Source organism: Anser cygnoides, chromosome 29 (genome assembly GCF_040182565.1).
Source record: "Anser cygnoides isolate HZ-2024a breed goose chromosome 29, Taihu_goose_T2T_genome, whole genome shotgun sequence".
Classification (NCBI taxonomy): Eukaryota; Metazoa; Chordata; class Aves; order Anseriformes; family Anatidae; genus Anser; species Anser cygnoides.
Window position 1 is genome coordinate 1259049 of NC_089901.1, and position 11433 is coordinate 1270481.

The following is an 11433-nucleotide window of genomic DNA, read 5'->3' on the forward strand; positions in this document are numbered from 1 at the left end:
TATTTTTTGTCATTCCTTAAGATGCGTTTGATGCCTGCCTTTTCTAAGTCCCCAAAAATCTTGCTGATCCAAACGCCTGATGGACCAGTCCAGAAAGGCAGGGTAGTGTGACATAGCAGAGAGGGGCATCTGCAATGAACCTGTGCAAGGGGGGTGACAGGAATCTCACCAGGACAGTGTTTTTTTTGGTTTTTTTTTTGTTTGTTTGTTTTTGTTTTTTTCTGGAGCCACAGAGGGCAATGCCAGGCTCTGTGAGGTGTCCACATCTCAGCTGGCCTCCTGTGCTCCTCAGACACACGGGACTGTTGAGAGACATGAGTCCCTGCCTTGCACACACAGAGGCAGTGCACTGAAGTGCCTGCAGTGTCCCTCTGGCTCCTTCAGCCACTGCCAGAGGCTGGGAGACACCTCAGACCTGCAGTGCCTCACCCTGCTCTGCCCTCCTCTGAGACACCCCAGGGCATGAGAAAGGGGCACAGGGATCTTGGTTCAAGGAAGCACATCCCAGAGCTGCCTTCAGGTGGCTTCCCAGGGGATGTTACTTGGCCTCGTGACACTGTCTGCTGTCTGGACTTCATGAGACTTGTAGGAATAGATGATGGCCTTTGTGCTCGTGTTCATCTCTCCATGTGCACATGATGTTGCTGCTGGCACCAGCAGCAAAGGGTTTCTCTTCCCATGTCTCCCCTGCACACACAGGGGGCTCTGCTCTTCTCCTGTAACATCCCATCTCCCATGGAGCATTTCCCAGGTAAGCACGTCTGCGCTGGCCTGGACAGCCACTGTGGAACCCCTTCTCCATGCAACCCACTTTCTACACAGCCTCAAGCTGCTGGCACTACCCTGCAGAGTATTTAAAATGACCACAAAACCAAAAGAATAACTCTTGTGTCTGTAATGTGTTCCATTATCAGTCATATGCAGAAGATGAAGGGCAATTTCTTGATTTTGAAAAACATCAAGGCATCAGTTCCCTTAAAGCATCCTTCAGCTCCTGATTCCTCATGCTGTAGATGAGGGGGTTCACTGCTGGAGGCACCACTGAGTAGAGAACTGCCACCACCAAGTCCAGGGATGGTGAAGAGACGGAGGGGGGCTTCAAGTGGGCAAACACGACAGTGCTGAGAAACAGGGAGACCACGACCAGGTGAGGGAGGCATGTGGAAAAGGCTTTGTGCCGGCCCTGCACTGAAGGCATCCTCAGAACCACCCTGAAAATCTGCACATAGGATATCACAATGAAAACAAAACATCCAAAGCCTAAATAAACACTAAACACAAGTGCCCCAACTTCCCTGAGGTAGGAATCTGAGCAGGAGAGCTTGAGGATGTGGGGGATTTCACAGAAGAACTGGTCCACAGCATTGCCTTGGCAGAGGGGCAGGGAAAATGTAGTGGCCGTGTGCAGGACAGCAGTGAGAAAGCCACTGCCCCAGGCAGCTGCTGCCATCTTGGCACAAGCTCTGCTGCCCAGGAGGCTCCCGTAGTGCAGGGGCTTGCAGATGGCAACGTAGCGGTCGTAGGCCATGACGGTGAGAAAAGAGTATTCTGCTCCAAACAAGAAGACAAAAAAGAAGACCTGGGCAGCACACCCTTGATAGGAGATGTCCCTTGTGTCCCACAGGGAATTGGCCATGGCTTTGGGGAGAGTGGTGGAGATGCATCCCAGGTCAATGAGGGCAAGGTTGAGGAGGAAGAAGTACATGGGGGTGTGGAGGCGGTGGTCGCAGGCTACGGCGGTGAGGATGAGGCCGTTGCCCAGGAGGGCAGCCAGGTAGATGCCCAGGAAGAGTCCAAAGTGCAGGAGCTGCAGTTCCCGCGTGTCTGCAAATCCCAGGAGGAGGAACTCGCTCACAGAGCTGCTGTTGGACATTTCATAAAATTCATCAGGGAGACTGACCAATGAGAAAAAATATAGAATGTTAGGAGAAAATTCTCTGAGCAAAACTCAGTTAAGTCCCTATTACAGCCTTTACATTTCCTTTTTTCCAAGAGGATATTTTTGCACATCCCTGGCTGGAGCCACTGGAGCTTTGCACTGGCTAATTTCCTTCACACAGCAGCTGCCCCTGCCCAGCAGCTCCTGATGGGTCACCTCTGTTCCACAGCAGTGGTACACGGAGGGTCCACCAGGGCCATGGGCTCCCTTTGTGGAGTGAGGGGTGTTTGGTTGTGTGATTCCATGTGTGTCTTCCATGTTCACCACCCTGAGAGATGAAATGAGTACGTGGACCACTTGTGTCTGGCAGGAGAGAACAGGGAGTTTTATTTAAACATTCTGCTTTAACCTCCTTGCACAGCACTCCCTGTCAGAATCAGACACCACCAGCTGCCATGCTGGGCAAGGGAGAGAAGCAGGCATGTGCAGGCAGGGCGGACCCAAGCCAGTGCAGAGGCTGAGCTGTCGGTGAGGTAGAGCATGTCCTTACACCCCTGTGCCACCTGCCCTGCAGAGACAGCAGAGGGTAAAGAGCTCTGGAGGATGCCTTCTGCCACAGAGGAAGGTGGCAGGAGCGGGTGCAGCAAATGTGTCTCCTTACACAGAGTTTAAGGATTCAGACACCCCATCCCATTTGGAAGATGTTGGCAATGTTAATTGGCAATTATCCTCTGCAGGAGCTCTGGCTGCACAAGATGTAGCTCCTGCCCTGGACAATACGGTCCTAAAGGAAGAGGAGAGGGAGATTCTCCATGCCATGACAGAAGTTGTGCTGGGTAGGAGAGGAGACCAGCAGCTGCTGCAAGGAAGGCGCCTGCAGTGCAGGAATGGAAGGGAGGGATCAACTCCCTCTCACTGCCTGCCCATGTCCCTGCTGCCTGCAGCTGTCCCTGCCAACAGCTGCTTCTCTGTCCCCACCTCTCCTCCTGTCCATGCTCACAGACCCCATCCCAGCCGCTGTGTGCCCAGCTCTGCCCTGCAGATAAATCCCGGGGACAGGGACAGGTATAGAGACCTCTCCCTGTCTACCGGTCCTGAAGAACAGCTCAGAAGAAGCCTGGTGCGGTCTATAAGAAGAGAGAAGGGAAGGGATATTCTCAGGTTCATAACTAATTTGTTTACTTCTCAGTTCAGTGCAATAGGAAGCTCAGTCACCTGTGCAAATTCCGCCACTCTGTTAACATAGAACCTGCCCAAAAATCAGAGCAGGAAAATGCAGGCAGAGACTGCAGAAAGTGCCTTCTCTTTGCAGGCAGCCCCTGCCATGCCCTTTCTCTGTCAAAACTTTCTGGGCAATGCCCCAGGAGTGCTGTGGGGCTGTGAGCAGCCTGCCCCAGGCAGCAGGCTCTGGGCAGCAGCAGGACCCTGCCCTGCCTTGCCGTGCCGTGCCAGGGGGGCTCCTTCCAGCCGCAGCTTCTCCCCGCAGCCCCTGGGCAGCTCCCCGGGCAGGCTGAGTGCTGAGCCTGGCAGGCGGCAGAGGCCCTGCCCCGCCACACAGACCCTGGGGCACAGCAGGGACCCTGCTCTGCACCACAGCCCTGGGCACCCCTGCAGGTGCCCTGCAGCACCTTCTCCTCCACACTGCACAAGCCATGAGAGACATCCTGGCAGGTCCTGGCCAGGCAGAGACATCCTGGATCCAGGAGCCCTTTCCAGGAACCTCCCCTGCACTGTCCTTCAGCCGGAGACTTACCATGTGCAGAGCTGTGAAGATTTCTCCTGCACTGAGCTCTCCTCTGCCCGCACCCTCCACGCTGCCCGAAATCCCTTTCTGCCTGGGTCTGCTGTGGTCAGAGCCCCCAGCCCTACTGTGCTTTGCAGAGGAGCTGCTCCTGGGCAGAGCTGTCTCTCTGCACCAGGGCCCTCTTGCCAGGAGCTCTCTCTGTCCCACGAGCCCAGCCTAGCTCAGCAGCAGAGGCCCAGCCCAAGGCATTGTAATCACCCCTCTGGTGGCTTTGGTGATGAGCCCAAAAAATCTCAGGCACTGAGAGACAATTGAAGACATCTCTCAAGAAGTCCAAGTGTGATGCAAGTTTCCTGCAGTGTCCCCCCCAGGGCCAGCACTGGCACAGCCTCCCTTGGAGCTTGTTAGAGCAGAACACTGGAGGAAGTGAGGACAAGTAGACCAAGGCAGTGCAAACGTGACACTGATGTGTAGGAAAACTGGATGTTTTTCACCAAGCACAAGGGCCAGGCCTTGACCCCCCTGACCCTGGGAAGGGAGATCCTTTCCCTTCACACCTTGCTCAGGGCTCTTCCTGGTGCAGTAGGAGATGGGGATGTGCATTGCCAAATGCAAGAGAATGGTACGACCCCTGCCTGGTTCATGGGTGGTGGCAAGGAGGTAATGAAGCCCTGGTGCTTTAACGATAAGCTGTCTCTTCATAGGCCTCAGTGGCAGAGACAACAGCCAGAGCCATGGACACAAAGCCCTCGGTCCTGTTATGACTTTGAGCCTTGCTATAGCCCTTGCTCCTCTCCAAACCAGGATATCCTAGGGATCGAGTGCACCCTCAGTAAGTTTGCAGACGACACCAAGTTAGGACTGAATGTTGATCTACTCAAGGGTAGGAGGACTCTGCAGAGGGACCCAGATAGGCTGCACCCATGGGCTCAGGCCAACTGTATGAAGTTCAGCAAAGCTAAGTGCAAGGTCCTGCACTTGGGGCACAACAGCCCCATGCAATGCTGGGGGAAGGATGTCTGGACAGCTGCCCATGGGAAAAGGAACTTGGGATATTGGTGGATAGTCTGCTGAATATGAGCCAGCAGTGTGCTCAGGTAGCCAAGAAGGCCAACAGCATCCTGGCTTGCACCAGGAATACTGTGGTCAGCAGGAGTAGGGAAGTGATTGTCTCTCTGTACTCAGCCCTGGTGAGGGCACACCTTGAGTACTGCATTCAAGCTCATGGGCCCCCAGCACAAGAAGGACATGGATCTATTAGAACGAGTCCAGAGGAGGGCCATGAGGATGATCAATGGGCTGGAGCATCTGTCCTATGAAGACAGGCTGAGGGAGTTGGGGTTGTTCAGCCTGGAGATGAGCAGGCTCTGGGGAGAGCTTACAGTGGCCTTCTACTACGCTTTCCTGGGCACTCCCCAGGAAAGCTGGGGAGGGACTCTTCATCAAAGAGTGTAGTGATAGGACTAGGGGTAATGGTTTTAAACTGAAAGAAGGTAGATTGAAATTAGACCTTAGGAAGAAGTTCTCTACTCAGAGGGTGATTAGGCACTGGAACAGGCTGCCCAGAGAAGTTGTGGATGCCCCAGCCCTTAATGCATTCAAGGCCAGGTTGCATGGGGCTTTCAGCGACCTGGTCTAGTTGAAGGTGTCTCTGCGCATGTCAGGGGACTTGGAATTATGTGATCTTTAAGGTCCTTTCATACCCAAACTATTATGTGATTCTGTAAATATGAAGCACAGCACCATACCAGCTACTAGGAAGAAAAAATTACTCTATTGCAGCCAAAACTAGGACAATATCCACCCCTCATTCCATACCATGTTTGTCATGCTCAGGTCTGACACTTTCCAATTAATCACCATCACCTTTTCTGTCTTTTGATAAGCACACAAAAATATCCTAAGTCTATTGGTGTATATAGTAATAATAATAATAATAGTAATAATAATAATAATAATAATAACAACAACAATAAAATCTTATTCCGTTTCTCTTTCACCTCCCCCTTCTCCTCCAGGCTAATTACAATAGCTCTTCAAAGCTTTGAATATCCTTGGGTTGGTCAAACCGGCATGCTCCTATTGTTACATCTCCTGAATGTGTTTCAGGTTTTGTATAAGTTTAAAACAACTACTTAAACATGCCCTCCAGGGATCTGCCCCAAGGCAGGAGAGTTAGGAGTGGCAGGGAGTGTGGGAGGATATGGGCAGGCACCTAGAGCAGTGGGCACCTCTAATGCTTTGGAACTTCACCCCAGAGCAAGTGCAGAATCCTGAAAATCTGGTTAAATGCTTGACAAAGGTGTGTCATCACCCTGGCAATTCCAAAGAGACACAAATCACTGCAATGTGCTGGGCCTTGACCTATGCTTAACAAGCCACAATCAACTCCTCCCCAGTCCCTATGACTTTTCCTGCAGGCACACACCAGTCCCTCTGACAGGCCCAGGAGCCACTACCACCCTTGTGAAGGGCCCAGCAGCCACTCCAAACCCTGCAACAGGCCCTGCAGCTGCTCCAGCTCCTGAGATGGGCCTAAATTTAAACCGACCCCTGTGACAGAACCTATAGCCACTCCAAAAGCTGAGATAGGCCCTGCAGCCACTCCAACTCCTCTGAAAGGCCCTGCAACCAGAGCAACTCCTGTGTTGGGCCCTGCAGCCACTCCAGTCCCTATCATGGGCCCCATGGCTGGGCCAGAGAACCAACCTGTGTCAGTATCGGTTGCCTCTACATGCAAGAGAAAACAATGGGTCTGAAAGTCAGTTTTTCTTTAGAAATGAAAGAAACTTCTACCCGGACAAGAAAGGAGGAAGAAGATGAGGCAGGTTTCTCCAAAGCTGGGCCATCATGGAAGCAGGAGGACAAAGAAGAAGAGATCTTATAAACATCAGAAACCAAGTGATCCCTTTCCCAGTGTAAGCTATGAGATATGGGAAATTATTTCAGCCACCATCTTGGTGAGTATGTTGTCAGCTGGCTGCTCCATTGCTGGGAGAACAGTGCCAATAGCCTGGAATTAGAGGACAGGGGAGCCAAGCAGCCGGAATCACCCTCTACCGAAGGAGTAATTGGCAAAGCCATTGGAAAAGGACACAAGGAACTTAATCCTGTCATGCTTGAAGGAAAGGTATCCCTTCAAGAAAGATCTTGTATGTCAACCAGGGAAGTGGACCAACATGCAGAGGGGTGTCCGGTACCTGAGGGAATTAGCCATGCTGAAGGCGATTAGTAGAAACTTAGACAACAAACAGCTATCCAAAGATCTAGATGAAGTCAAATACACATGACCCATGTGGCAGAAGTTTGTACAGAGCACACCATCATCATATGCCAATTCATTGGCAGAAATGAGCTAGAAAGACCAAGAGGAACCCACAGTGGATGAATTGGCTAGGCTACTATGGCATCACAAAGAAAGTCTCTCTTCTTCCCTATGGGCCTGCATCTCATTCAGAGAGAAACTTTCTCACGAGATGCAAGAACTACAAGAGAATACATCTTCCTCCACACCTGCACGAACCAATACCTCAACTATCAGGTGTAAGCATCTCTCTGCTCAAGCAAGTTGATATAGTGGGGGCATACTATGTGCCACCCTGTGGTTTGAACTGTGTGACCATGGAAAGGCCATGAGAAAATGGGATGCAAAAATATACCTCGACCCTAGAGGCATGGATACATGAAACGCAAGGAAAAACATTGGCAAAAAGGAGTTCTGAGAAAATTGCTGCTCCAGTTTCTAGTGGGCAGTCCTCCAAACAGAGTAATGAATACTATGAGCAGGACTAGAGGGGCCCAGCCTCCATCCAGGGGGAGGAAGGGGACAATCGGGTGTCTTGGACTTTGAGGATTATTGGCCTGGCACATCAAACCCAAGAGTTAACTGTATTGGAGTCTGAAGTGAGTCTCACTGGGAAGGAGTGGCAAAAGCAACCCATTGAGACTGACCTGGAGGATCTGTGCAACCTTGACTTAGACTGCTTCAGGAGAGGGTACTTCAGAGATCCACAAGGATATTGGTGGGCTTTTGGCATAGCTGCCTTGGAGGTGGAGGACAGGGAACAGTTGTCTACCTGGCCCACTCTTTCACAGGACCCTTCTGCTGTGGAGGTGCTGATGGCCAATGAACAGCAGGTGCCAATCGCTACCGCAACAGTGCACCTGAGGCAATATTGCATTAACAGAGACTCCCTGATTCCCATGCATGAGCTGGTTCATTGACTGGAGAGCCAAGGAATGATCAGCAACACTTGCTCAACCTTTAATAGTCCCATATGGATAGTGCAAAATTCTGATGGTGAGTGAAAAATATCGGTGGACTTCTGTGGCCTGAATGAAGTCACAACACCGCTGAGCGCTGCTGTGCCGGGCATGCTAGAACTTCATTCAGTACGAACTGGAGTCAAAGGCAGCCAAGTGTTATGCCACAATTAATATTGCTAATGCATTTTTCTACATCCCTTTGGCAGCAATGTGAAGGCCACACTTTGCTTTCACATGGAGGGCCGTCCTGTCCACCTGGAATTGACTGCCACAGGGCTGGATGCACAGCCCTACCATTTGCCGTGGGTTGATCCAGACTGTTCTAGAATAGGGGGAAGCTCCTGAACACCTGCAATACCTTGATGACATCACTACTTGGGGTAGCACAGCAGAAGAAGTATTTGAGAAAGGGAAGCAAATGTTCCAGATCCTTCTGAAAGCTTGTATTGTCCTAAACCAAAGTAAGCTCAAGGGACCTGCACAGGAGATCCTAATGCAGGCTGTCCAGATTCAGGGGGACCCCTGCTTGGGAAAAGGTTGGGCATGGGTCAGTGTGTGATGAGCAATTGCATTGTGCATCACTTGCTTTATACATATAATAATAATAAAAATAAAATTTATTATTTATTATTAGTATTGTTACTGTTATTACTATCTCTTCATTTTCTGTCCTTTTAAACTATCGTTATTTCAACCCATTGTCTTCTGGGACGTGGGTGTGAGCTAAAATCTATGTGGTGCTGAGGTGCCTGACAGGTTAAAGCACAACATGTTTGACAACCACAGTCCAACAGCACAAATCAAATTTTAGAATATAAGTCTCTGACATCTACAGAGAGAAGCAGTCGGTGATGACTTGAGTCTGCTTGAAACACCACACCCCAGGAGAGACTTAAGGAGCTGTCAGCTCTGAGGTCTTGGGGACACCCCGAGGGAGCCTAATGGCACAGAGCAAGCGAGCAGGAGTTGGACTCGACGATCCTTATGGGTCCCATCCAACTGAGGATATTCTATGATTCTATGATGCCAGTGTCGGGTGCTGTGCTGCTGAGATGGCCGGGATCCTGGGCCCAAGGGGAGCTCCTGGCAAGAGGGCCCTGGTGCAGAGAGACAGCTCTGCCCAGGAGCAGCTCCTCTGCACAGCGCAGCAGGGCTGGGGGCTCTGACCGCAGGTGGCACGGGGAGAGGAGAGAAGGAGAGAGAGCTTGGAGGCAGTGAGGAGTGCAAAAAGAGAGGGCAGTGTGTGGCAGGACAGATCTGCAGACTCTAGACACTGTGAGTCTCTGGCAGCAGGGCAACGCAGGTGCAGTTGCCAAAGGGCTCTTCTACAGCTGGCACATCTGATGGCTGACAGCATCTGTCAGGATAGGTCTCTCTGTTTATGCTGTGCTTTAGAGAATGGCATTTATGAGGGGGCATTTGAAGAGGAAGATCGAGGCTTGATTTATCTGAAGGGTAAGGATTTTTCTGCAGTCTGTGCTTTCAGATTCCTGCAGTGGAGGGGAGGCAGGTTTCATGGTAATGTGTTGTCAGGATTGTACAGGAAACTGAGATTCCTGGAGCATTGCACTGAGAAATCAATATGTCAGTGATGAAATTTGTAAAGTACCTTCCCAAACCTCATCTCACAGACTGCACCAACATCATATTGTGGTCCTCTCAGGTTTGATCCAAGCTGATCTTTAGGAGCTACAAACCCCCTGTCTTTGGGAGGTGTCTGCAGGCCAAAGAAGAGCAAAAAGCATTTGCAGTGAGCATAAGCTGTGTTCTCTGCAGGCAGAGCTGCAGCAGAGGAGGGTCTGCTGAGTGTCCGTCTGTCCCTCCCTGGCCTTGCCTCCCCTGACAGCAGCACACTGGCATTCTTCTTGTCTTCTCCAGCTGGCCGTGCTGCTGCTATTCTTGTTTCCAGGCTGGCTGGGGATGGGGGTTTCACATGCAAATGGAGTGAGCCCTCGGTGTGCTTGGATGGAAGTGGGGTACGGGGACAGGGTGAGGGGTCTGGAGATGGGCACTTTGAGCCCTGATTCAGCAGTGTCCTGGTTCTTTTCAGGTGAACATGTAGTTATCCTGCAGCTCATACACATGCTAGCAGAAGAGACCAGCCTTTTTTAACAGACTGGCTGTCCCCTCTGAAGGGCACTCTGCACTAAAGGGACAGTCCCTTTGTATCTGAGGATCCACAAGGTTTCACGTGGAGTGCAGAAGGAATGAAAATATACAAAGATGAATTTCTCACAGCCCTGCTCTGCAGTTGGGTGAATTCGGAACAGCAATGCGGATAATCACAACATATCAGGAGTGAATTTAATCAAGGATTCCCACATGTTCCCCTTTCCTTATTGTTCTAGATGAGGACTGACTACTACATTGACCACTGCAAAGTCCCCTTCTTCCAGGGACACCCTCAGTCAGTGTGTTATAACTCATGAAAGGGACCTGACCAATGTCTGCTTGTGAGGCCGAAAATGAGTTAGTTATAATCAGATAAATCTGTACTACCTTTTACGCCTTGAGCAGGACCCCATGCCCAGAACCAGGAAATGCCCAACAGCAGCTCTGTGAGTGAGTTCCTCTTGCTGGCATTTGCAGACGCGCGCGAGCTGCAGCTCCTGCACTTCGGGCTCTTCCTGGGCATCTACCTGGCTGCCCTCCTGGGCAACGGCCTCATCCTCACCGCCATAGCCTGCGACCACCGTCTCCACACCCCCATGTACTTCTTCCTGCTCAACCTTGCCCTCCTCGACCTTGGATCCATCTCCACCACTCTCCCCAAAGCCATGGCCAATTCCCTGTGGGACACAAGGGCCATCTCCTATCAAGGATGTGCTGCACAAGTCTTATTTTCTGTCTTCTTGGTTGGAGCAGAATACTCTTTTCTCACAGTCATGGCCTACGACCGCTACGTTGCCATCTGCAAGCCCCTGCACTACGGGAGCCTCCTGAGCAGCAGAGCTTGTGCCAAGATGGCAGCAGCTGCCTGGGGCAGTGGCTTTCTCACTGCTGTCATGCACACGGCCAATACATTTTCAGTGCCCCTCTGCCAAGGCAATGCTGTGGACCAATTCTTCTGTGAAATCCCCCAGATCCTCAAGCTCTCCTGCTCAGATGCCTACCTCAGGGAAGTTGGGGCACTCGTGTGTAGCATTTCTTTAGTCCTTGGTTGTTTTGTTTTCATTGTGCTGTCCTATGTGCAGATCTTCAGGGCAGTGCTGACGATGCCCTCTGAGAAAGGCCGGCACAAAGCCTTTTCCACGTGCCTCCCTCACCTGGCCGTCGTCTCCATCTTTGTCAGCACTATCACGTTTGCCTCCCTGAAGCACCCTTCAAACTCACTCCCACCCCTGGACCTGGTGGTGTCATTTCTGTACTCGGTGGTGCCTCCAGCAGTGAACCCCCTCATCTACAGCATGAGGAACCAGGAACTGAAGGATGTTATAAACAAACAATTAACATGTTTCTTAAAGCATCAGTAAAGTTCTCGTCAATTTATCCATTCTGCTAGCATATCCAAAAAGAGTTCAGGGAATCTTTCATTATTAATATT

At 51.1% G+C, this 11433-nt stretch overlaps 2 protein-coding genes across 2 annotated transcripts; one reads left to right on the plus strand and one right to left on the minus strand.

Annotated features, from left to right (window-relative positions):
• Window positions 1–907: 907 nt before the first annotated feature.
• On the minus strand, window positions 908–1983 carry LOC136787486 (olfactory receptor 14C36-like). Its single transcript, XM_066984745.1, has one exon. The coding sequence runs from the start codon at window positions 1871–1873 to the stop codon at window positions 959–961; it is 915 nt and encodes a 304-aa protein (XP_066840846.1). The 5' UTR covers window positions 1874–1983; the 3' UTR covers window positions 908–958.
• An 8614-nt stretch (window positions 1984–10597) lies between these two features.
• Window positions 10598–11362, plus strand: LOC106029521 (olfactory receptor 14C36-like). Its single transcript, XM_013170813.3, has one exon. The coding sequence runs from the start codon at window positions 10598–10600 to the stop codon at window positions 11360–11362; it is 765 nt and encodes a 254-aa protein (XP_013026267.3).
• Window positions 11363–11433: the final 71 nt, after the last annotated feature.

Excerpts from the sequence above, each read along its gene's own strand:
- LOC136787486 (XM_066984745.1), bottom strand. The coding sequence starts at position 1,873 with ATGTCCAACAGCAGCTCTGTGAGCGAGTTCCTCCTCCTGGGATTTGCA.
- LOC106029521 (XM_013170813.3), top strand. The coding sequence starts at position 10,598 with ATGTACTTCTTCCTGCTCAACCTTGCCCTCCTCGACCTTGGATCCATC.